We start from the raw sequence: 27,657 nt of genomic DNA, 5'->3' as shown, positions 1-27,657 counted from the left end.
AGTGAGGGGCAAGACATAGAAGATTGCAGGCAACTCATTACCGAACTAGAGAAGCCGGTGGCTCAGGGAAAGCTGTATCACTTCCTAAAAAAGGTCAGATGAGGTTCTTCGTTTGAAGAGAAGCAAAAGCAAGGTAAGCATAAAGCCCATGAGGTGATATAAATGTCGTTTCTATAGGACCAGTCCTAGGCAATCATCCAAGAAAAGGTTCCTCAAAAATGAAAAATCGGATTCACTCATGTTAGACTTATCATTCAGATCAAGGCATACCCCTAGGATAACGTGCATTATGATATGCTGGTGATCGAAGTCCAAATTGAGGACTTCAAGGTTCACATGGTATTGGTGGACACTAGTAGCTTAGCCAACATCATCATTAAGAAAGCTTACGAGGCACTTCACCTCGAACCAAGCAGGCCAAACCCCACAAAATCCCCCTTAATAGGAATCATCAAACACTCAGTCCCCCTATTTGGTGGTGTGGACATGAAATTCGAGATTCGAGACCCAAACTACTTCGCGATCAGAAGCAGAGTTCAAGTCATAGATGATGGCCTATGATACAATGTGGTAGTATGATGACCCTTACTGTCAAACTCGAGAGATGCTCTATCCATTCGGCACGTGGCATGGGAAAATCCCAACACTCGAGGGAATAGCCATCACTCAGGGAAGCCAATCAGCAGCCAAACAAATGTATATGGCATCGCTCGAGATGAAGCTAATAAAAGTTGAGCCAGCCAAGAAAGAGAGAAATGAGGAAAATTCAGTCGGAGCAGTAGATTCCATTAGAATGGTAAAGTGTAAAGCATCATAGCCCTCAATGGGGATTCTTTCCCTCGTAAAGGAGAAATAATGTCGGCACGCTGATTCCACATGATTAAATAGAGCTCGTCCAAAGGTCTTTTACCCTCTCGCCCTTATCGACATACTCGTAGATGCCATTATTGTGGACTCTATCTACTCACTTTTAGGTGCCGCAGTAAGATATTACCAAAGCTCGGTCGAAATAAACCTAAGGTACGTTTCTCCACTCAATCTCTCAACACCAAATAATATAGCCAAATATGAGACATTGTTGTAGGAACTAAAAGCAATAACTATCATCAAGCCCGACCGGGATATCTAGAAAAATGACCCAAAAATGGTGACCAACTAGTTGACTGAAGGTCATGAGGCTAATTAAGGAGCAAAGCAAAGTCGTGAAGGGCCAACAAGACAAAAAGTCGTAGCCAAAATTTCTACTCCAAGACCAACATGAGGCAGGGCCCTCATATGCCTGAAGATATTCAAATAAATCATAAAATGGCAAGAAAGCTAGGCCACGACAACTCTTATTGGGCAGCCTCGCGATGCATAGCACCGAGGCATCATAACCCATAGCGGCTGGGAATAACTGGGAGCTCAGTAAGAAGATTCATACCAAAACAATAGAGTGTGTAAACCTACACATACAAGCTAATAAAGTGGGTGGCTCTGCTAGTACCCGGACCTGAAACCCCATCCTATGAAGACTTCTCAACTGCCACCACACCCCTCAAATAAAGACTATCAATTTTAATTGTTATTTTAATTCCCTATATACACATATCCTCAATGAAAATAGTAAAATTACATCATTTATTTATCTTCGCTTCGGCTTTAGTGTGGTTGTTAAAGTTCTCTTGGATTATATTAAAGGTCAATCATATACATACTATAAAGACTTCAATCACGATATCTAGTAAAAAGGAGTTCAATAAAACCCTTTGAACAAATAAAACGACGTCGAAATCTCCAAGGCTCGCATCTACGTCTATTTAATCAAAATAAAATCATAGCACAAAGATCAAAGCAAAAACTCGGAAACAATTCAGTCAAAAATTGACAAGAGAAACAGTTGAATAAAAAAGAAAATTACTTTATTAAAACATGATATTTCTTTACAAAACAAAAAGACAGCAAAACTAAGCTACTTTATGGGAGCATCATCATCGCTCGGCTCATCACCATGAAAGGGATGACGATCCGGAGAAGAGAATATTCCCGTATTACAGAACTTATAAGCAAGCTCATCATGGGAGGAGGAAAAAGGTTCACTCAGAAATGAAAATCTGCATCAGGATACTTTTTTTGCGAAAAGCCTGACAGAAGAGAGTCTGAAAATGATTCAAATGATGATAGTGCATTTCTTCAACATTTTGCACTACGACAACAATCAGAAGGGTTGGATCCTCTGTCTGCCAGGCTCTTCAACATTTAATATCCTCTATTCGAATTGAGACACACAACACTGAAGAGATTGCGAAAAAAAGAGCTCTTTATCCAAAGGCCACTAAGCGTTCGCCAGCAGGCAGATCTCTTCGAGCACGTTCTTTTCCACTTCATGGGCATGAGTTTGCACCAGTGGCGGAACCAGAACCCCGGATGACCCAGGGCTCAAACATATCTGTAAAAAAAATTTCAAAACGTAAAAAAAAGAAAATTAACTGTGCGGTTGATGGTAAATTTTCAAAGTCCAACCTGTGAGGGCTGGGCAAAATTTTTTTAGCCTCCAACGCATTAAAACTGTAAAAATGTTATAATTTTTGTTTTGAAACTAACATTGAACTAATAGAAAATTAAACATGTTTACTTTTTTTTTAGTGGTAAAGACATAATAAAAATAAATATTAAATATGTCTATTTTTTTAATTGTAAAGACATAATAAAAATGAATATTAAATATATCTATTGTTTTAATGGTAAAGACATATTAAAAATGAATTCAAAAGTGTTATCAAAATAAAAATAAAGAGTCCATTTAAATTAATTAATAATGGTAACATGTTTTTATAATTATTGAAAAATAAAATAAAAATAAATAAAAACTTCTTAAAAGAAAATGAAGTTGAAGAGAGTCGAACATAGGACCTCTTAAATAGAAGTAAACATCCTTAACCATCTCATCTACCTTTAAATATTAAAATAATACTACATAGAGTCAATATAATTCTCTCCAAAATATTACCAGACACCATTACTAAAAAAAAAAAAAATTCTCAATTCCCCCTGCCGGGGCTCGAGCCCCCCCTTGGTTCCGCCCCTGGTTTGCACCATGGAATGACAAGTCTCCCACCACATATGGTTCTTACCCTCTTCCTCCACCTCTTCCTTCAGCCGGGAAATTTTAGCACGACCCTAGATGGCTTCCTCCCTTAAGTGTCTAATCTTGTCATCCATTCGCCTCACAGCATTGTAGAGAGAAGTCACATACACTTTACAACTTACCCTCCAAGTCAGCTACATGACGAGCACTCCTCGAATTCTCCTACTCCTGCAAACGAGTAGCCTCTTTAGCCTTCCGAGCACGAGTGTCCGAAGCAATTGCCTCAACTTCAACAGCCTGCTCCTTGGCCCTAGTGCTACACGACGAGCACTCCTCGAATTCTCCTACTCCCATAAATGAAAAGCCTCTTCAGCCTTCCGAGCACGAGCATCCGAAGTAGTTGCCTCAACAACTCATGCCTCAGCTTCAGCAACCCGCTCATTGGCCATAGCCACCCTGGCCTCTGCATCCATTGCCCGAGCATCAGCATGCCTCAACCCCTCAACAAGATTAATATTAGCCTGAGATTGGCTCAACTCCCACTCCCCGAATATCTTCAATGTTCAACGACCAATCGGATTATTTAACTACATACCAGGGTTGCCCCAATGTATTAAGCCAAAAGATCTTCTCATAAAGCTCAAATCGTGGAGTCAGAGGGCCTCCGGTTTAGAGGGATTTCCAATCCAAAATATATTTTAGTTACATTATTGAGATCTCAATGGTTAAAAATTATATTTATAAATAATTTTTAACCTCTATCTGAATTTAATAATAATCATATCTAAAAAATAGGAATATTGTCAATTAAAATGGAATGCAAAATCGACAATAATAGCACATCGTCGTTTTTTTTTTTCAATCACCTTCTCTCAATCACAATAGCATACAATAGCATAATAAGAAGCCTACAAAACTTATTTCACATATTTTCTCTTAACAATAAATGTAGAGTGTAAAAAAAAAAAAAAAAATTTGTAGTTTGCCTGATTTGCAAACACAGTCTTGCATTTTAAAAACTTGTAAAGAGGGAATTCCATTTTTGCAGTTTGCAGTTAAATAATTTGAGTCAATTCTTCGATGAAAAAAATACTTGTGGTTTAGTTAGTTTACAAAGTCATGCTCTATATATGCGATAATTTGCAAAGTCGGACTTTGAATTTCCCTAAATCACTTCCTTTTGAGGTAAATAGCTACGATAATTTTTTACGAAATGTTTTCGTTTGCATGCCGCACAAACCACATACTCATATTTACAAGTTTTCAAACCACAAAACTGTATTTACAAAAAAAGGTCAAATCACGTAGTTTTTTTTTTTTACTTCCCTCTAACAATATTATAATTGTTAACTGTTTGGTTCTGCTGGAACCGTCCATGAGCTCTTATATACAAATTAAGGAATATTCATTTCCAATAAATAATAAGAATCTTTTTACCTTCTTTGGAAGTTAAGGAATCTAATGCTACCAGTAAAAATAAAGAAGAAGAGCAAGACCCAACCAAGTTGAGCAAGAACAACAGGTACAAGAAAATCATGCTTATAACCAAAGACTTGTTCAAGGTATAGATTTACAGGCATGGGTTCTGATCCAGGAATTTGAAGCATACTTGTTTTATCTCCAACTTGAGAAGTTATAACTCCATAAATTGTCCATGATACTGGATTTGCCCAGTAGTACCATCTCCACCATACAGGCATTTCCTGAATTAATCAAGTTACAAATGTCAAGTTATTAAATCTAAAAAAAAATGTGGTTACACCAACTGTTAAACGTATGTTTGTGATATTTTTCAATTTAGGCTCCACGTATAAAATAACACCAATATAGGCTTAACGTTTAAAAAATGTATCAATTTAGGCCTCGATAACGGAACGAGACACGTCAACGATATTACTCCGTTAAGTTCTGCATCTTTTTTAAACGTTAAACTTATATTCGTGCTATTTTATACGTGAAGCCTAAATTGATACTTTTCCACAAAAAACCATAGACCTATTTTGATAACTTATTTTTTTTTATGATCAAGAGAGGACTTAGGGAGAAATTATACTATGTGTCAGGCATACCACGTCAGAATCTGAGCGTGGTATGCCTGACCAATAAAAAAATGACAACTATTAAAAAAACTCAATTAATTAATTTGTCCTAATAATTTTTGGATTGGTATAATCTGTGAAAAGTCATTCTCTTTTTCCAAAAGAGTACTGCGGATAACCACTTGAAAGCCACAACTGGGTTGATTTTCAGACCCAAACGGTGGATATCAATGGTAAAAAATAAATATACATGAAGATGGAGCTACTCTGCTTTCAAGAAAAAGATGGAACTATTCTTGGGTTTTTTTAATTTATGTTATTTCTGCTAAATTACGATGTTCCTCTGTTTTACTTGATTTCAATGAACTGCAACATGGAACTGATGTTTTTGGATTCTAAGTTTCATTGAAATCAAGTAATAAATCACAATTCATTGTGGGCTTTTTAGCAAGTTGATTTTAAGGTTCACATGTTTTTTCTGTAAAATTCCTCAAATGGATTCTAAGGTTCACATGTTTTTTTATTCTCATCGCAATAAATCACCAACTCATTGTGGGTGTTCACATGTTTTTTTATTCTCATCGCAATAAATCACCAACTCATTGTGGGTTTTTTATAATTAAAACTAAAAAAAAAAGATCAGATCTAAATATTTCCCTGAAAAAAAATCAAATCTCAATGGTAGAGAAAAAGAAAGGAACAAATAAGAAAGACCACAGCGATACTGACGGAGACGATGGACAGAATAGTGGTAGTGAGCAAACAGGCGACAGTCTTATAGAAAAAGAGAACGACTTTTCACAGATTGTACTTATCCAAAAATAACTATTTAAAACAAATTAATTAATTGATTTTTAACAGCTGTCATTCTCTTATTGGCCAGGGCATACCACATAAGCAGTAATGACCGAAACGACACATGATTTCCATCTAGTTAACCGAAATGACACGTGACTACAACCTACCTAACATGTATCATTCCAGTAAGCTAGGTGGAAGCCACGTGTCATCTACGTGGTAGCCACATGTCATTTCAGTTAACGATGAAAGTTGCCGCCGGCTGATGTGGCAACCACATCACTTTTTGCTGTCTTTTGCTCTTGAAGTCACCAGAGTGACTTAATTGAGAAAAAATTCAAATTTCAATGATTTTATTGAAACATATGGAAGTTGATTAACCATTTTGCAACAATCATCAAAGTTCAGCGACCAACAATGCAGTTAACCCCAAGTTTGCCTATCGAACTTCTATGCTTTTCTTCCTAATTTTGTCATTGTTTTTGTTTAGTGATTTTAAGCAGTAAATGATTCATTTCATCTTTCCAAGTTCATTTGATATAAATAAAAGGATTAAACTCCGTATTGTTCTTTGTGATATTTAAAATTTTATCATTTGATATCTGCGTATACATTTAACCCATTTTTGCCACATAACACAATTTTTAACGCCTGACATATACACAAAATTAAAAAAGAAAAAATGTTATATTTACGTGTCAAAGTGTTAAAAATTGTGTCATGTGGCAAAAAATTTAACAAATTGATTAGTTTTCCATCCAAAATTGGTTAAATGTCACCTATATTAATACTTCAAAGGTCAAATGTTATCAAATGATAAACACCGGAACGAAAGACCAAATTTTGGATACTACAAAAACCAAATATGGGTTTAATCTTAAATAAAAAGAAAAATGTCAGTTTCGGATTGCTTACCGGTCTGGAAACCATGAAGCCAGAGAACAAGTTCCATAAGCTCATGAAGAAACCCATAACAATAGCAGCAAAAAGCGGGTTAGGAGTGAGGGCAACAAGCATCATTCCATATAATGAATAGATGGTAAAGCACATGAGCACGAAGTAACCGAAATAGAAAAACTTGTCGACCTTCCATTCAAAACCGATCATTGCAAAGAGAAGAGGAGCATATATTACGGTTTGCGCGAAATCGTAGAGTGTCTCGATAGCCACCTGAGGCAAAGAAAAAAGAATCATTTGAAGCACATAACTCGAAATCTTGTAGAGAACGAAACACTTAGCAGTTGTACTATTGTTAGAGTAAAGTATAAAAAAATACATGTGATTTAACTTTTTTGCAAGCACAAGTTCGTGGTATAAAAACTTGCAAACAGATGTATTGTTATTGTAGCTATTCATAAAAAAGGAGCCATTTGGAGAAATTAAGTCCGATTTTAAAGCGTGTAACTCGAAATCTAGACCTATTTGTCTAGGACACTTGCCATATCCAAAGCCATTTCATTTCAGAAGCTTAACCTAACAATTAAGGTTTTTTTAAATAGGGCTCTAATCTAGCTCAACCGAGTTGAGCTTTAGCCTGCTCATTAGAAAATTGACAAGTTCGAGCTTAATATTTTGTTCGTGAGACAAGCTCGTTAATTCATTTTATGAAATTCTCACGCGAACAACTAATTAATTATGTTCGTTAATTATATTGATTTGAAATTTTTTTTACACAAAACTATATAGTTTTTAAATCTACAAAACTAAATTTTGTACATTTCCGCTTTATAGAAATATTATTAGGATTCATTTCAAATAAATGTCATGTGGTTTCACGTTTTTGCAGATCGGTACGTGTGGTTTTTTTTTTACAAACTGCACGTTGTGGTTTGCAAAATTTTCATTTTTGTTTACTTTGTTGTTTTTTTATGAGAGAGAAAGTTAATGTTTAGAGAGAGAAAAATAAAAAATGATGATTTTGAAAAATAAAAAATGTGGTTCCATAGTAAATATGATACTAAACAACTGTAATTCTTTAAAATTTTCATTTTGAGGTTGTTAACGATCAAATTTGGCCTGTCAATGAAAAATGAAAATTTTGGAAACGAGAGGGTTTAGTTTGTAACAAAAAAACCAGAGGTACCAATCTGCAGAAATGTGAAACCACAGGGAATTTATTTGAAATTAACTCATATTATTATTAAAAAAATAATCGAACCAAGCTTGCTCATAAGCATGTTCATAAACATTATAATCGAGCTTGTTCATGAGTTTGTTCATGAGCTTATAATCGGGTTTCATCGCGAGCTTTCGAGCCAAGCACGTTTATAAATCAAGCCGAACATGATCGAGCTTTTGTCGAGCCGAACACCGAGCCGCTCATGAGCCGCTCGTCTCATTTACAACTCTAGTTTTCTTAAGAACAGTTTTATCATCTTTTAACACCGTATAAGAGCCATAAACAACTAGACCTGTCACCAAGATTGACTTCCGAATGCGTACCTGAGCAAATGCATAAGGCAATTCGGAATACATTCCGGCTGCTCTTTCACGGTAGAAGACTGTTCTCTCTGTTGCTATAGCAGAAGTCACTGCTATAGCATTGATACCTCCGAGGAAAAGAAGAGCACCAAAAGCAGCTCCAAGAAGATTCACCAGGTCTTGCTGCTGTTGACTAATAAGAAAAGAAGAGGACACAATCCAACCCCAAATCAGCATACATCAAAATAAAGGGTTAAATGCTGTCATTGATTTTTATTGTTGTCTTAAATGGTCACTCAACTTTATTTTGTCTCAATAAACTCCGGCGACTTTAAGAGAAAAAAGACACTATAAATATGACGTGGCTTCCACGTTAGCACTAGTCAACTTTCACTGCTGGGCGGAACAACACATGGCTTCCACCTAGCTGACCGAAACACTTGGCAGTCACATGTGGTTTCGGTCAGCCGTGGAAGTTGACTACCAGTGATGTCGCAGCCGTCTCACTTTTCCGGTGTCTTTTTTGTTCTTAAAGTCGCCGGAGTGATTTCATTAAGACAAAATTTAAAGTTGATAGATTTTATTAAGACAAATTGAATTTGAGCCACGATTTTGAGATAATCATGAAAGTTCAGTGACTAACGATGCATTTAACCCCAAATGAGCATACATCAATGTTAAATGCACCATTCTTTACTAAACTTTCATAGTTGTCTCAAAATGGTGATATGGACGCCTTTATTGGAAGGCATTACCAAAGAAAGAAGAAATCATCAGCCTAATTACTTTCCTATTAAAATACTTTCCTATTATTTACTTTCCTATTGCAGAATTTAAATTTATTTCCTTTTGTTATTTCAAGACAATTATTTTGTTTCCTTTAATTGTTAGTCTTGATTCCTATAATTTAGGGGTGATATGATTATCCCTATAATTTAGGATCTAGAATTATTTTGTATTTACAGCCTATAAATAAAGGCTTGTCTAAAAAAAAGGGCGGCCCGGTCGCATTACGCGTCCCCGCTGAGCGAGGGTCCGGGGAGGGGTCCCACCACAAGGGTGTATTGGGGGCAAGCCTTCCCTTGCCAATTTAATTGGCAAGAGGCCGCTCCTAAGACTCGAACCCGTGACCTCTGGTCACACGACAACAACGTTTTACCGTTGCGCCAAGGCTCGCCCTCTAAATAAAGGCTTGTCTATTCAATAAAAAAAAAAAAAGAACTTTTATTCTCTCAAAATTGAGAATTAGAAAAGGGCTCTGTCAAGGACGAGTCTGCTTTTGTCAATTCAATATAGATTCAAAGAAGAGTGTTGTGTCTAGACCTGTGACTAGATCCTACGCCAAGGTTCATAACAACTTGGTATCAGAGCTTGGCGTCGAAGCTAGATGCTTTTATGGAACAAATGTCGTCTCATCAAAGTGCACTGGAGAAACAAATTGCGAAATTATCCATTTCAATTCGGGAAAAAGAGAAGGGATCTAGCGGCAATAATATAGAGGGACAAAGCAATGGAATTCCTGGCAGCAGCAGAACCTCAAGTTTAGGTTGCAGACCTGAACCACCCATGGGAAGATCTATGGGACCTCATTATTCCAAGATGGAATTTTTGACCTATGACGGCACTAATGACCTTAGGCCAGCTATGAGTAATAATCCCTTGGGAGAATTAGCCAAACTCAAGCAATCTGGTTCAGTAGAAGAGTATCAACGACAATTCCAAACATTATTGGCTCGGACTTCAGGACTTCTTCCTCGCCAACAAGTGGATCTTTTTACCGCTGGGTTGAAAGAAGAACTCCGGATTGATGTTGAGTTCCAACAACCAGGTAACCTCGGAATTGCTATCCATATGGCTCGGACATTAGAACATAAACAAAGAATCTCACAATCAATCTTAGCCTCGCGATCCAACACAAACTGGTCCATCCCCAAATCTAACAGAAGCGAAATTGTTATCTCCACTAGCAAGAACATGGTTGCAAAAGGTGGGGAAAAAATTATCAAATCAATAGGAGGTGGTAGTATATTGAACTCTTCCACGCCATTTTTCAAGAAGCTGACACGAGTACAAGTGTCTGAAAAGAGGGCCAATGGACTGTGCTATACTTGTGATGAATCTTATACACAGGAACATAAATGCAAATGGTTATTTTGGATTGAGGTAGTAGATTCAGATAATGAAGAGGAAGAGACGACAGGAGATCTTGAGCTTTCTCTAAATACCATTAGCGGAACCTGCAATTCTCCTACCATGGAGATACTAGCAAAGATATCGGGTGTTAGTGTTTCAGTGTTGGTCGATTGGGGCAGCACACGCAACTTTCTTCGTGAGGGCTTGCTTTCAAGTTTGGGACTAAAGTTTGGGAAACGACCAGGGCTGCAAGTCCTAGTGGCAAATGGAGAGCATGTTTCAAGCATGGGAATATGCAAATTAGTATCTCTTCATGTTGCAGACCATATTTTTAAGGCTGATTTTTATACTATACCATTAGAGGGATTCGACGTGGGTTTGGGAGTCAAATGGTTGTATACCCTTGAACATATCCTGTGGGACTTTAGCTCCTTGACTATGAAACCTAACCTTAAACGAAATAAGATTTTATGGCGAGGACAACCTCCTATGCCAAAACCCCGACTCAGTTTGATGCAAACCCAAAAGTCAGCCATGACTCATAAAAGTCAAAACTTGCAACCTATAGGACTACTTCAACCTCTTGAGATCCCGCAACAAATTTGGGTGGATATCATTATAGACTTTGTGGAGGGCTTACCTAAAGATCGAGGGAAGTCAGTGTTATTGTTGGTAGTAGATCGGTTTACGAAGTCTTCTCATTTTATACCCTTGGCCCATCCATGTACTGCTTTCTCCATGGCTGGTATATTCTTTGCTGAGGTATTTCATCTCCATGGATTACCTCAATCGATAGTCTATCACGACAAGGTTTTCCTTAGCATGTAGAGAACCCCCTCGATTTCTTTCTTATTCAATGGGGCATGCCCAACAACGGAAGAAGGACTCTTATGATTCTAATCATAGAGAGTTGGCTTTTGTAATTGGGGATTGGGTCTGGTTGCGACTTCAACCTTACTGGCAGCTAATGATATCAAGACAAAGTAGAATCCACGATGTGTTTCGTGTGTCTTTTCTCAAGGCATATAAAGAGCCCCCTCCAGCTGTTGTGGGAAACCTACCGCCTTCTTGTGATGGAAAAGCTTTGCCAGCCCCACACTCTATCCTCCGTAGCAGGCTCAATCAAGGTCAACACGAGCTGCTCGTACAATGGGCAAGTTGTTCTCCTGACGATGCAACATGGGAGCCATTAGAATACTTTCAAGAAGCTTATCCAGGGTTTGAGCTTGAGGGCAAGCTCAAAATCGAGTTGGGGAGTGATGATATGGACGCCTTTATTGGAAGGCATTACCAAAGAAAGAAGAAATCATCAGCCTAATTACTTTCCTATTAAAATACTTTCCTATTACTTTCCTATTATTTACTTTCCTATTGCAGAATTTAAATTTATTTCCTTTTGTTATTTCAAGACAATTATTTTGTTTCCTTTAATTGTTAGTCTTGATTCCTATGATTTAGGGGTGATATGATTATCCCTATAATTTAGGATCTAGAATTATTTTGTATTTACAGCCTATAAATAAAGGCTTGTCTATTCAATAAAAAAAAAAAAGAACTTTTATTCTCTCAAAATTGAGAATTAGAAAAGGGCTCTGTCAAGGACGAGTCTGCTTTTGTCAATTCAATATAGATTCAAAGAAGAGTGTTGTGTCTAGACCTGTGACTAGATCCTACGCCAAGGTTCATAACAAATGGTCACTTAACTTTATATATAAAAAAAAAGGCGGCCCGGTTGCATTACGCGTCCCCGCTGAGCGAGGGTCCGCGGAGGGATCCCACCACAAGGGTGTACTGGGGGCAAGCCTTCCCCTGCCAATTTATTTGGCAAGAGGTCACTTAACTTTATATGTTGCAATAAAATCATTCAACTTTGAATTTTGTCTCAATAAAATCACTTTGGCGACTTCAATTGAAAAAAGACATCGGAAATATGACGTGTCTTCCCCGTCAGCACTAGTCAACTTTCACCGCTGACAGAAACAACACATGACTGCCATCTGCCTGACAAGGTGGCAACCACATGCCGTTTTGGTCAGCGGTGAAAGTTGACTACTAGTGATGTGGCAGTCGTATCACTTTTCCATTGTCGTTTTGCTCTTCAAGTCGCCGAGGTGACTTTATTGGGATAAAATTTAAAGTTGAATGATTTTATTGAGACAAATTGAAGTTGAGCGACGACCCTGACACAACCATGAAAGTTTTCAATGAACAATGATGCATTTAACACTCAAAATAAACAAAATTTAGTATTTTAAGAATATTTTGAACAAAATGTTCTTCACTTACTATTGTTGCCCTTTATCCCAGAATATAGCACCAAACATAAGACCAATGGCAATTGTCATAATGAACCGGATTGTGTTGAACTGCGTGTTCCGCCAATATGACCAGTATTGTTTCCAGAAACATGCCTTGCATTGAGTTGTAAAGCTTTGTGAGTATTTTGTAGGGAAGTAAAGGTCCTCGGAGCCCGGTGACGGATTGCTCAATTCTTTAATGAGATCTTGGTTTCTCCTGAAAATTGCAGATGAAACAGAAATGTTAGTTTTTACATTGAATCACAATGTAGGAGGTTTGATACTACCCGAAAAGACATTTCCTTGTACTTACTGGTATAGATCAGAATTGGTATATATGTCTGCAAAATCAACACCAAGTTGTGCCTCTACTGAAGTAGAGGTGACTTCTAGCATCCAAGTAGCAGGATTGTAGCCTTCTTTGATCTTCGGAACTCCCGGTACCACCTACAAGTGAAATTTGGAGATGTTTTGCTCAACTTTTGATGACATAGATACTTCCGTATATCATGAGATTGCATATTGAAATGATTTTACTCACCTCAAAATACTCGACAAGCTTATGAGAATTGCGACCAAGAGGTCCCGCATATATCACTTGTCCTCCTCTTTTCATTAACAAGAGCTGCAATGAATGACACCGTTTTGTTAAAACATTGATACCGATACAATAAATGACACCTATTTGATAAAAAAACATCTATACCGATATAAAACAATGATATCAATGCTCACTCCTTCTTGAAGAAAACAATCACAGATAACCAAATCTAAACAAAACAGAACAAGAAGCAAACCTCGTCGAAAGCTTCAAAGATATCAATGCTCGGTTGGTGGATTGTGCAGACGACAGTTCGTCCAGTATCCACTGTGTTCCTCACGGTACGCATAACAATGGCAGCAGCTCTAGCATCAAGACCTGATGTAGGTTCATCCATAAATATGATAGATGGATTAGCAACCAACTCTACTGCTATAGTTAGCCTCTTTCTCTGTTCTGTCGAAAGTCCACTCACTCCCGGAAGTCCTACCAGGGCATGCCTTATTGAGTTTAGCTCCACCAATTCCATAACTTCTTCTACAAACATCTGCGAGTGAAAATACGAGTTACATTTTCCCCCCATTTCTCATAAAAAGAAGAAGTTGCCTTTGGTACTTAAACAACATACCTCCCGTGTTTCCTTCTTTACATCAGCAGCAAGACGAAGCCAAGCAGAGTATACGAGAGATTCATATACTGTTACATATGGTGAATGAATGTCATTCTGCTCACAGTAACCGCTTATCCGGGCAAATGTGGCTTGGTTCTTTGGATATCCAGAGATGCTTATACTTCCATCAATGTATCCACCAGTCTTCCTTCCAGCCAATACATCCATTAGAGTGGTCTTCCCGGCACCACTAACACCAACTAATGCTGTCAACGTACCAGGCCTGAAAGCTCCACCGACATTTTTTAATAGCTGCAACCGATCCTCTTCAAATCCTTGAGCTTTCATTTCCTGAAAAGTTCACCAAAAAAATGGTGAGGATATATTCAGATACCAAAGGTTTAATTATTATAAAACAATTTGGGGAAAATGGCCTACTGCAGGCATATCCACAGAATAGTTCACGTGGTTGAAAGTAAGTGACAGAGGCCGAAAAGGCAGAACCATTCCTTTCATAGACCGATTTCTGGAAACATTATCATTTGAGTTGTTATGTCCTCGAGTCGCCACCAATTCAATCCCTGAAATCAAATAAGACTTTACAGGTATGAGGATAAATAATCCATTTGATTGCAAAGCATACGAAGCCTTGAGTGCGCGCTTGTGTAAGCAGAAAGCAACCAGTGCACAAGAAAATAAAGAACATAGAATTTAACGAGGTTCGGCAATGTGCCCCAAGTCTTATTGTACACCGAGTGCTGTAAAATGCCAATCCTTTTTATAAGTGTAGTAATATTTTTAAAAATACCATAGGGCAGCCCAGTGCATTACGCGTCCCCACTGAGCGAGGGTCCGGGGAGGGGTCCCACCACAAGGGTGTACTGGGGCAAGCCTTCCCCTGCCAATTTATTTGGCAAGAGGCCGCTCCTAAGACTCGAACCCGTGACCTCTTGGTCACACGACAACACGTTTACCGTTGCGCCATCAAATAATAAAAAGTGTCCTTAAGTAACATTAAAAGTCAATACAAATATAAAGGCGTTAAATTTAGAAGTATGAAGACACATGTTGAAAAGCGTCTACACAAATGTCGTAATAGATCATTTTTTTTTTGTAGTGGACATAGACCTTTTAGCTTCTCACCATTTGATAGGCCTCACGTTTGAATCTATGCAGGAGCGAAACTACAGGAGGGTCCATCGACCCATCGACTCCCGGAGAAAATAACAAAAGATATATTTACCGTCAGAAATTTCTATCTATAATCATAAACATTTCGTCTGTATTTACAGAATTTGTACAAATTCAGCTATGCTATGGACGGATTATTCCGCCACTGATTATTAATCCCTACAAAATCTGTGTTTTCTTATTAAATTTGTCTCCTAACGGAGATCACTTACGACACTAACCCGTGATCAATAGTGGATCAATCCAGTCTTTATAGTATTTTTCTTAATGTACACATGGAACATGTAAGATTGAACTACTATAGTAATAAACGTCGCGCAGCTATCAATTGTCTAGTAAATACATGAATTGGTTGAATACGGACCTTGTGAATTGGTTGCTACCTCGTTTTTCTCTTCATCAGAGACGTTAACGGCCTTATTTTTTTCAACGGGAGCTGGTATTGGCAAAAGAACATGTATAATGAAGTAAATACATGAGTTTAAGAAACATAAGAGCTAATGAAATAAACGTATGGACAACATACCACTCAAATATGTCAATGCAAAAACAACAAGAATGTTGAGAACAACGCTAAACCCGAGAAGCGCTCCGATGCAGGCCCAAAACCACCCTTCAGTTGTAAAGAAACCCCTTTCCTTGAGAAGGGAAATTCCAACTGTAGGCTCACTTGGATTGCCAGTAGGCTGTATCAGAAGAAAAATAGTGAAGAAGCATACATTATTAAGAATTCGAATCTGTAGTTAAAGAATATTCGACTTACAGCGCCCCAGCGGTCATCAAGAAACTCATTTAGAACTATGGCATTTTGTCCATACATTAGAGGAGAAACATAATAACCCCATTGCATCCACGATACAATGTCATCTGCACACCGAAAATTAAACATAAATTGACGCAGCGAATAAAAACAGATTGTCGCTAATAGTTGATTCGATGCACGAATACCCTACTAAAAACCTTCAAAATTTCCAAGAACTTTGGTAATGCGAAAAATCACAATTTCATTAATCAACAAGCTCCTCCTTACAAAGATAACATGTCTTTAAATAGGCGAATAAAACACTAAAAGAAACGGAAATCCTAATTAGAAACAGAAAAGGAAAACCTAAAGACAAAAGCAAAAATAGGAAAAATAGGAAAGAAAACCCTAAAAGTCGCCAAAAAACACAAAATAGCGAGTTTGGAGGCTTCAAAGACTGAATTTAGCTAAAAGACCCAAACATAACCGCAAAGCCGTGAGTTTTGCTCGCGGGCCAGTTTCAATGCAAAATAGGGTCCAAAATCGCAAAAAAAACCGCAAGTACGCAACTTGACAGAATTTACCAAATTGCAATCGAATCATATTTTTCCATAAACTCCACGGCTTACTCTTCAACCGCATCAGAAATTTTGCAGTGGTGCAAAATTTTTACTAGTTTGTGTGGGGGGAGTATTGTGTTGTGTGTAATTTACAAGTTAGTTGTGATTCATTTTTAGTAGCAAAGGAAGACAGGTTTGTTACCTTTGGAAATAATGAAGCCACCAAGGACACACAACAATAAAAGGATCAGAAATCCAAATGTATTTGCAGCAACTTCTGTTCTTCCAGCAGCTGCTATGAAACGGAACATAGCGAGACCCGACTGATGTATTGAAAAGAACGACAAGAACTGCTTGAAAAACCTGAAAAAATTGGAGAAAATCCACAAGAACATTAAGTTTTCAACTCGCCAATTAGGGACACGAGGTCAAATTTATCCATGAACTTAGCCCTAAAATCGCCAATTTCACCTGTGTTTGAGTAGGGATTTAAACGTGGAGGGGCAAGGAATGCATTTCTCATCCCCGTTCCGCGTCCCCATCCCCACGAGTTAGTAGGGAAAGGTTTGTCCCCATCCCCGTCCCGCAGGGATTCCCACTCCCCTTTAGAGATGTTCCAAAAAACTTATCCCCATTCCCCACTCTCCATTACCCGTTCCCCATATGGAATCAGTAAAGTCTAAAACTTTTAAGAAGCAGTAGCTAATAATACCAAGTATCAAGAATCATTCTCAAATTTTCCATACCACAAGAAACTAAAAATTGAAAACAACTAATCACCTAATTAAAATGTGCTTAAATCATAAAAAAAAAAAAAATCAATTATCACGGGGAATAATCAGGATCATCGGGGATACCTTTGCCCATCCCCCACAGGGGACAAATTTATCCCCATCCCCGTACCATGGGGATTCTTATCGGCATTCCCGTCCCCGTCGGAGACGGGAAATCCCCGCCCCATTTACATCCTTAACTGAGAGAAACGATTGCAAAAAAAATGGTAATGAATAGATTACAGAACTCACCTACTTGCAGCAGGAGCAAAGCCAATGGTGTAGTATGTTAGAATGACCCAAATGCCGGATTCCAAAAGTGACAAGGGAATTCTGAGGATAACAATAGGCAAGGTAAAAGCCCAAGCTGGGTAGAAAAATGCATCTCTCTGCTTGAAAAATATAGGAAGCCTAATAAGAGTCATTGTAATCTCTGCCATTCCATTGAACATGACATTAAGGAGACCGAAAAAGAGGGCTCCAAAATACTTCCCCGCACCTTCTCGTGTACCCGGTTTCATCTCAGTTCTAAAGAACAAAGTAAATGAAATTATAGCCATGAATGTTATCTGGAACGTTTTGAATACGTAAAGAAAAGAATTACGTTTCATCAATAGCCATTCCCTGGAAAAGCATGCTTTCAAGAGTTCCCAACTCGGAATTCCATACTTCTCTGTCACTAAAGCAGCAGGATGAGTTCTAGACTTATCAAAGGGAATGCTGAGTTCTTCGGATATCCGGTCACCAATATGAAATGAATTGAAGGATTCCGAAAATTCAGACACTGAGATATATCTGTATTGTTGATTCTTTCTAAACCAGTATTGTTCTTGGTCTTTTTTTGAAGTTACTTCCTGAAGAAAATCAGCAACTCCTTTTCTTTCTGGACATTTGAAACCCATGTGTTCGAAGAATTCGAGTACGTTCTCTCTCGGACCTTGGTAGACAATCTGGCCTTCTGAAAGTAAAATAATGTCATCGAAAAGATCATATGTTTCCGGTGGAGGCTGTAAAAGAGAAATGACCATTGTTGCATCCATTATATGAACCATTTGCCTCATGTACTTGATAATTTGGAAAGTAGTAGAGCTGTCTAGTCCTGTTGAAATTTCATCCATGAAGAAAGCTTTTGCTGCTCCAACCAACATTTCCCCTGCAATTTCATATAAACTTTCAAAATCAGAAATAGCTCAGCTTTTCCCTTACTTTCATTATCGTCTGTGAACTTCAAATCATGACATTATGACCCCTGAACTTCGCACTTTACTAACATAATAACCCCTTTTAGAATCATGATTATCACTCCAATAACAGGCAACCTGCGATTGTAGAATTCTAAGAAACTTTAATTCTTAAACCTTTTGCCTTTGAGGCCATTTAGGTGTTGTTTGGTAAAAGAGAGGAAGTGGTTGTTTAGAGAGAGGAAGATCTGAAATTGGTGATCTGGAAAATCGAAACAGTGGTTCGAATGAGGTATTAAACAACTTTAGAATGAGGTATTAAACAACTTTAAAACATGTACTTTTCCATTTGGAGGTCATCATCCGTTATTTTCACTCGGTCAACAGTAAGTTGAGTTATCATATTACTAAAGTGCAAAATTCAAGCGTCATAATGTCCAACTTTTATAAGTTCAGAGGCTATAGTGAAAGTACGGAAACGTTCAGGGACCATGGGTGTAATTTACCCATAAAAGATATGAAGCAATAAATTTGAAAAATTACTATTAATACACCTTAATTTGCAGCAATGGAGATTTTAGGGCTTAATACATCTTTGGCCCATTGTACTTAACTAAAAAAGTCAACTATCCCCATGTATTTTGAAAAGGTTCTATTAAGCTCCTCAACTTCCTTAAAGTAAACAATTGATTCTTTAAAAGGTAACATTAGGCCCTTGAACTTTTTTAAAGTGGTCTATTAACTCCTAAACTTGCTTAAAGTGTACAAATTTCAACTTTTTCAAAATTTCTTCTTGCTCTGCCACATGGATTTTAGGGGTTTAATAGGTCACTTTAAACAAGTTCAAGGGGTAAATTGAACATTTTAAAAGTACAGGGAGCAATAAATTTTTTGTTTTTTTAGAAAAGTACATGAGCTAGAGATGGATTAAGCCGAGATTTTAGTATTTACACATACCGGTTGTCACACGCTTCTTTTGTCCACCAGAAATCCCCCTCCTCATCTCATCTCCCACCATGATATCAGAACATATATCCAATCCAAGAAGCTGAAATAAACAATATATATAGAAAAGCTCATTAGCTTTTCCGCTTATTAAATCCAAGCTTTACGATGATTTTAATCTCCACCGTAGGATTCTAACTAGCTTAGATCAAACGGTAACTCAAAGTCCATTTGAACGCTCCTGCTTAAATGATAATGGATTAAATGGGTAAATCACACCCTTGTTGTCCCTCAACTTTGCCGTTTCTTTAAAACCCCCTGAACTTCAAAATTGGATATGAAAGCTCTTAAACTTTCAATTTCACTAACATAATGACAATTTTTATCATTGACCAAGTCAAAATGATTGATGACGACCTCAAAAAGGAAATTCAAAAATTAAAGTTGCCTGAACTTCAAAATTGGATATGAAAGCTCTTAAACTTTCAATTTCACTAACATAATGACAATTTTTATCATTGACCAAGTCAAAATGATTGATGACGACCTCAAAAAGGAAATTCAAAAATTAAAGTTGTTTAGAACCATAATGGAAGGCTGAAGAGGTCATCTTGATTAAGAGTAAAAAGGCTATTATGTTAGTAAAGTTATAACTAGGGGCGATCAAAACCGCACCTGGAGCTTAAAAGGGGAGCATTCTAGAACTACATTAGGGGCGGTTTAAACCGCCTCTACAATTCCATCGCTAATTTTTACCCTATCCTGTTAGTGATAATTTTCGTCGCTAAACTATAGCTCCGGCCCCCTTTGACGACGAATTTGGGCGGTTGGTAAAACATAGTCAAAGGGGGCGGAGATATAGTTTAGCGACGAAAATCATCACAGTAGGGGGCTTCGATGTCTTGTTTTTAGTTCAAAGACCATAAAAAAATAAGAACAAAATTAAGGGACCGGGGATGTAATTTACACCGGATTAAACAAACCTTGAGAACATAGTCAGTGACCAAACTGCTTTCCTGACCAGCCACAGCTGTAGCCTTCATGTATGCATCAATTTCAGGATCTGGTTTGATACCGGCTTCTTTTTCTCGTCTTGAAAGCTCTAACAGCATATAGTATCTTGTTCCGACTCCCATACAACGTCCCGAGAAATCCAGCGTTTCACGGACTGTCATCTCACCGCAGTGAAGATCATGCTGACTGATATAAGCACAGGTTCTCTGAGGATAAAATTCAGAAAACTCGTGGCCGCAAAATGTCACTTTTCCTGAAACCTGTCCATCAAAATATTGAAATAAGTATATATGGGAAGTTATATTGCACGAACACGGACACTGGAAACGTTATTTTTAAACATAACCTTCATAAAATAGCGAAATTGGACACAGACACCGGAAACATTATTTTTAAAACATAACCTTCATAAAATAGTCTTCAAACGAAAATGGACATGGATAAAGATACCGACAACCTTATTTTTAAAACATAACCTTCATAAAATAGTCTTCAAACAAAAATGGACACGGACAGGGACACCGGAAACCTCATTTTAAAAGATAACCTTCATAAAATAGTCTTCAAATGAAAATGGACACGGACACACCAGAAATGTTATTTTTAAAACATAACCTCCATAAAATCGTCTTTGTCATGGAACCGTTTTAGCTAACATGGGCTTGAAGCGTGACAACACAGGCCCATATTACCATGTCCTGCAAATAACTCAACAAATGGGGCTGCCAGGAATCGAACCCAGGACCACTTGGTCACAAGTGCTCTGATACCATGTCATGGAACCGTTTTAGCTAAAAGCTCAAGCTGATAGTTAAAGGTCCACTTCATATTAATAGCTGACAGTCTTCAAATGAAAATGGACACAGACACGGACACTGGAAACCTTATTTTTAAAACATAACCTTCATAAAAGAGTGTTCAAACGAAAATAGACAAGGACACTGTTATGGTCCCGAGTTAGTGATCTAGTTATGGGTCTAGAACCAGGTAACTCTACCTTCTTCTTCTTAGGTTTTCTGCCTTTAGAACCTATGATTCTAAATATTGAGGATCAATTAAAGAGAGAACCTCAGATCTCTGAATTTTACTTGATGAAATGGAACTTAGGTATTCTTCCTTTGTTCCTCTACATTTAATTCAACCCAAAACACACATAACTGCTTGTTTACCGTTATTATAAGGAAACTGCTTATTTACAGTTATTACAAAGAAACTGTCTGCAAACTGAAATATAGACACAAATAACTGAAAATTAATTAACAAACTTCTTCTTTCTGCCATGTGAGAACCGTTTATAAACTTGCAAAGGTTTGGGTTGCTTTGGATCCATAACAGACACGGATACAGACACTAGAAATATCATTTTTGAAACATAAATTTCATAAAATAGTCTTCAAACGAAAATGAACACGACATGGATACAGACAGCGGAAATGTTATTTTTGAAACATAACCTTCATAAAATAGTCTTCAAACGAAAATAGACACTGTCCACGGACACCGAAAACGTTATTTTTAAAACACAAACTTCATAAAATAGTCTATAAACCGAACACGAACACGGACACGGACACGGACACAGAACACTATTAAAGAGAAGTTCACATGCAACATAGAATTGGGAAGACACATGCATTATTAAGAAGAGGAAACAAACCTTTAAATCATCATCAAGTTTGCCTGCAAGTGCTTTGAGTAGAGTTGTTTTCCCTGAACCAGGCGGCCCCAAAAGTAATGTTATCCTTCAAAATGTAGAAATTTCATAAGAAAATGAAGAAATTCTGATCTAACTGCATATTCAAATTCAATAGGAATAAAGGCATATTTTGATCATGGGTTAACCAAAATTTTGTCAGTTGCTCCCATGCAGTAACATTTGACCCCTCATATTATAGGTGGCATTTAACCCATTTTGGATGAAAAATTGACTGATTTGTTAAATTTTCTCATATGACAAAATTTTTACCTCATATAAACGTCTAATCAGTTAATTTTTTATCCAAAATGGATTAAATGTCATCTATGCAAATAGATGGAAAGTCAAATGTTACCAAATGATAGCGTGTGAGTTAAATGACAAGATTTTGAATATCACAATAAAAAAAGAGGCTCATTCCAATTCCATATGCATACCTTGATGGCTTTATTACTCCACTCACATTTTGGAGAATCTTAATAACTTTTTTCTTAGATGGAGAAAGTCCAATGGTACCAAGAACACCCTGTTCATCCAAATTCAACTGATCAGTTAATCGGTTTGAGGTAGAATCAAACTAATCATGACAAAATAAACTGGACATTATGGTTACTGAACTTTAAAATCGGACATTATGATCCGTGAACTTTCCATTTTATTAACATCATGGCTCCCTTTATCATTAACCATGTCAAAATATTCGATGACGATCTAAAAAAGGAATAATTCAAAATTTAAATTGCTTAGAAATGTATTTTTTATGAAACAGTTGTTTTCGATTTTCCAAATCACCATTTTCAGAGCAGTTTTTTCTCTAAACACTCACTTTCTCTTACATAACCAAACAACATCTAAATATGATCTCAAAACTGAAAAGTTCATGAGTTCAAGTTGTTTAGAATACTATTTCAATCAGCTCTAAAATGGAAGGCTACCTACTATTGAAGTGGTCATCTTCATCAATGGTAAAAGATGTCATTTTGTTACTAAAAGGGTAAATTACATCCATAGCACGTGAACTTCAAAATCAAATATTATGGCCATGAACTTTGCACTAACATGATGAACTTTTTTTTTACCGTTGACCAAGTCAAAATGACTGATGACGATAGAAAAAAACTCCAAAAACCAAAGTTGTTAACAACCACATTTCCAATAAAACCACCTTTTTTATTTTCCAATCACCATTTTCCGAGTTCTCTCTCTAAAGAATTGTTTTCTCTTTTCTAACTAAACAACACTCAAATGAACTTAAAATCAAAAAGTTCGAAAGTTGAAGTTGCTTAGAATATCATTTTCATTAGTTCTACAATGTAAGGTTCCCTATTATTGGAGTAGTCATCTTGCATCGGCTATAATATTAGTAAATTGCAAATTTCAGGGGCCACAATATCAAATTATGAAGTCCAGGAGCCATAATAAAAGTAACTTCAAAGTTCAGGGGCCATGAGTGTAATTTAACTGTTACGAAAGTGCAAAGTTTATAGGTCATAATTAGACATGTCCATGGCTCAGGTCGTAATTAAACATACTCCATTCTTTTGTCTACAAATGCTTAGCCCAAGTCCAGCCCAACCAACTGTTAATTTAGATGGGCTCGGGCAGGGCTAGGCTAGGGCTCAAAAATCAAATTTCAAACTCAACCCATATAAGCCCACCTAAATATACATGCTTGAAAATTAAATTTATGCTTAAAAATAAATATATAAATTTATTAATTAATATTAATAGGCGGGCCGGGCTGCACCGGTCCGTGCTATTTTTATAAATCCCAAAATCCGCCCCGTGTAGAGATAAATTTTCATGTCCAAGCCCGGCCTAAGATACACGGGCCTGGATGGGCCGGGCGGGTACCCGGGCCCGTGAACAAATCTAGTCATAATATATGTTTTCAGTTCAGAAGCCATAATAAAGGTTGAGGGACCATGGGTGTAATTTACATAGTAAAAAAAAAGTACCTCGAATGCATTCAGAACAGAGTTGAGAAGAGTTGGAAGTGCTCTGCTTCCAACTTGTGATTCTCCTTCAATCTCTAAATTTAGAAATCTCACTTCCATCTTAGGAATCTGAATTCCTACCCTGTTCCATTCAAAATTAAAAATGAAAGAGGAAATCACATTTTCAGTTCTTTCGGTAACAAGGTAAAAAAATTCAATTGTTTCTTATACTTTTAAAATGATGTATTTAGGGTTAAATGCACCATTGGTCACTGAACTTATATGGTTGTCTCAAAATGGTCATCTAACTTCAATTTGTCTCAATAAAATCACTCAACTTTGAATTTTGTCTCAATTAGATTATCCCAACGATTTTAATGGTTAAAAGGCATCATAATGATATCATGGCTGACACGTCAGAATAAGTCAATTCAAATCTCTGACTGAAACAGCACGTGTCAGTTATTTTTATGAAGTAAAAATTGTGTTTTTTTTTCATAAAAATAATCGATACATGACAACCATGTAGCACATGTATCGTTTAGGTCAGATATCTGAGTTATTTATGTTAATGTGTCACCAATATCATCATGCTAATGCATTTTAATTACTGAAATCGCCGGAGTGACCTAATTATTGAGACAAATTGAAATTGGGTGACCATTTTGAGACAACCATGTAAGTTTAATGATCAATGATGCATTTAATTCGTTCTATACATTTTCTTATATACATTTTAAGAAAATTCAAAGGACTAAAAAGTCAGTTTGAGAAAGTTTTGAGGCTAATAGGTAACTTTAAGGGAGTTAATTAGTCACTTTAAGTAAGTTTAGTGTAAATATAAATTTTTCAAAGTACAAAAACGGCTGACTTTTTTGAACAAATCGAAATAAAGGTGTTAATAGGTAACTTTCAAAGAGTTAATTACTCATTTTAAATAGAATTTTTTAAAATATAGAGAAAAGTTGACTTTTTTGGTCAAGGGACCAAAATGTATTAAGCCTATGAACAAACATTTAAACAAAGTAGGACTAAACCCATGTTTGGTTACATGTGTTATCTCAAAAATAATTTCATTTTTTTCTGTATTATTTGACAATATTTATCCATTTATCTATTTTTTTTTTTTATAGATGATAGAATTAGGGTTAGGTTATGTTTACTTTGTTTTTGACAAAGTAAGCATTATTTTGTTTTTTCACCATTATGAACTTTGACAAAGTAAGCTCATCCAATGGTAGAAAAAATAAAGTAAAATTTATTTTATTAAAAACAAGGTAAGCATAGAAGGCATCGATAGAATTAATCATTTATTAAAAGATTTGATATGTCACACAATTTTGTATACATATGTGAAATTGATTTAATTATTTTTTCTTCGTATAAATTTAATAGACGGATAAAAAAGAAATTAATTTTTTTTTATTTATCTAGATATTAAATTTACAGAAAAAAATTGAAAAAATTATTATATTTTGATGTCACGTGTCAAAAGTTGTGTCATGTGATTTTTCATCCGAAATGGTTTAAACGTCGCCTATGGGAGTACATAATAAAATTTTAAATACCACATAGGACCAAATAGGGGTTTAATCTAGGACTGAGAGAATTAAATTAAATAGTTGACTTTTTCTATAGGATCGAACCGAATTATACGTTGACTTACTTACGTCCAATTTTGGAGATTTTTAAATTTCTAATATTACTGATTAAATATGTTTGAGATTCTGGAACCGACCGAATATCCGGAAGAAAAAACAGAACCCGATTGAACCGTTGACTTTTTTATAGGACCGAACCGAACCGAACCGAATTTGAAAAAAAAAGCAGTACAAAGAGATTAGACTCTCGGATGAGACTAAGCAGCCACCAACCGTTCCGTTCCGACGCGTCCCTGCCCTATCTTGATTAAGACCGAAAACCTATCTAAAATGGAGCCTAGTTTATTAATTAGATACAATTCTAGATATTTTTAATTTTCTAATATCACTAAATAAATTGGAGATTGTTAAATTGGACCGAATATAAAAAAAAAAACGATTTAGAACTAGATTGAACCATTGACTTTTTATATAAGATTGAATCGAATTGTATCATCTACTTAGTTAGATCCAGTTCTCGAGATTTTTAAATTCTTAATATTTTTAAAGTCGACATTTTAGAACCGAACCAAATATTAGAACCAAACTAAATAGTCAAAAAAAAAAAAAAAAATTCGAAAACCAGATTTAACAGTTGGCTTTTTCTCTAGGAACGAAACGGAATGTGCGGTATACTGAAAATTTTCAAATTCGAATTGTAGCGAAATCAAAAACTAGAATTGGAATTTTTCTTTTGAGTAATTTTATCAAACACCATATGAACAAGATGAACAAAGTAAAAAAAGCAAACCTGTCAGTTCTCTGCCGGAGCCTGAATAAGAACTTCTCATTATCATGTTCAACAATCTGAAGAATACTTCGCATCAACTGTTTCTTATCTTCAATTCCAATCCGAGTAACATCAATTTCACTCTCCACAACTTTTCCATTACTCAAAACCTGCTTCAACATACCTTTTCTCACTCTATCAAAAGTCGGCAATCTTTCAATCGCCGCCCACCGCAGCTCCGCCTCCTCATCCTCCACCGCCGAGTATCTTGCACTCAGTTGAAACACATCCGGTGGATTAAACATTTCTCTTAAACTGGCTGAACCCCAACTTCTCTGGCTTAATCTGCCGATATCATCGGCAGCTAATGCGGCTGCCATTTTTAATCGATTTAAAGATTATTCCATAAAGGAGGAAAGATTTTGATCTAGGAATAGTTTTTTTGTGGAGAATGAAATGGTGATGGGAGATTTTATTTATATGCAGGTCTATAGTAGTAGTAGTAGAAGTTGTCAGATTCATGGGTCTGGTATGGAAGCAAGTTGCAGCGAGAGTCATGTTGGAAACTGAAATTAAATGACGAACAACTTATCGCATTAAACGGAAAATTTCTATAATAATAATCATAGTGGCTATTTCTATAATAAAGTCAATTTTTATATTTTTCATTTTATATAATATATTTTTATTTTATTATCAATGGAAAAACGCAAATTCATGGGCCTGCGTCTGTAGTCTCCCCTTCTTTGGAATGTTAGAGGTGCGGCGAGCAAGGCTACCCGCATTCATGTCAATGATCTCATTAAATAGTTTAACCCTTCCTTCTTTGTCCTTTTTGAGACCAAGGTTAGTGGAGCCAAAGCAGATGAGGTGGTTAGAAAGTTTAAGAATTGGAATTGTGTCAGGTCGGAGGCTACTGGCCGGGCAGGGGGGATTTGGCTCTTTTGGAAGCCAGGTCAAGTCAATATTGATATTGTTACTATGGACAGTCAATTCATCCATAGTAAGGTGTGTTACCCGGGTAATAAACCCTTCTTTATTATCTTCGTCTATGCTGATCCTGTTTCGACTAACCGAAGAAGGCTGTGGGAGATCCTTCATTCTTTTAGCTCTAACATGGTGGAGGCGTGGTTGGTTGCCGAGGATTTTAATGACATTGCCCTCTTGAGTGATCAGAGAGGAGGGGGTAATCATTATGTGAACCGGTGTCTTAATCATAAGCAAAGTATGGATATGTGCGGGCTTTCGGACCTGGGTGCTGCTGGCCACAAATTTACCTGGAAAAGGAATAGTGTGTTTGTTAGGTTGGATAAGGTGTACGCTAATGTTGCAGCGATTTATA

General features: G+C 36.7%; 1 protein-coding gene across 3 annotated transcripts; it reads right to left on the bottom strand.

Annotated features, from left to right (window-relative positions):
* Positions 1-4,308: 4,308 nt before the first annotated feature.
* LOC136223231 (pleiotropic drug resistance protein 2-like) lies at positions 4,309-26,878 on the bottom strand. Of its 3 annotated transcripts, XM_066011124.1 has the most exons (20): positions 26,337-26,876; positions 23,967-24,087; positions 22,446-22,534; positions 21,970-22,054; positions 20,282-20,572; positions 19,311-19,401; positions 17,425-18,325; positions 16,602-16,762; positions 15,861-15,964; positions 15,624-15,783; positions 15,462-15,533; positions 14,345-14,487; positions 13,925-14,257; positions 13,553-13,843; positions 13,297-13,380; positions 13,069-13,202; positions 12,745-12,972; positions 8,347-8,518; positions 6,820-7,074; positions 4,309-4,770 (listed from the first exon to the last, which is right to left on the bottom strand). In XM_066011124.1, the coding sequence occupies exons 1-20, from the start codon at positions 26,693-26,695 to the stop codon at positions 4,501-4,503; spliced, it is 4,344 nt and encodes a 1,447-aa protein (XP_065867196.1). In that variant the 5' UTR covers positions 26,696-26,876; the 3' UTR covers positions 4,309-4,500. The 3 variants fall into 3 exon arrangements, with proteins under 3 accessions (XP_065867196.1, XP_065867197.1, XP_065867198.1); XM_066011125.1 differs by lacking the exons at positions 4,309-4,770; positions 8,347-8,518 and having other exon boundaries at positions 6,935-7,074; positions 26,337-26,878; XM_066011126.1 differs by lacking the exons at positions 4,309-4,770; positions 6,820-7,074; positions 8,347-8,518 and adding an exon at positions 11,277-11,624 and having other exon boundaries at positions 26,337-26,878.
* Positions 26,879-27,657: the final 779 nt, after the last annotated feature.

This window comes from Euphorbia lathyris, chromosome 3 (genome assembly GCF_963576675.1).
Source record: "Euphorbia lathyris chromosome 3, ddEupLath1.1, whole genome shotgun sequence".
NCBI classification, from domain to species: Eukaryota; Viridiplantae; Streptophyta; class Magnoliopsida; order Malpighiales; family Euphorbiaceae; genus Euphorbia; species Euphorbia lathyris.
This window is presented reverse-complemented; position numbering and strand designations above follow the sequence as displayed.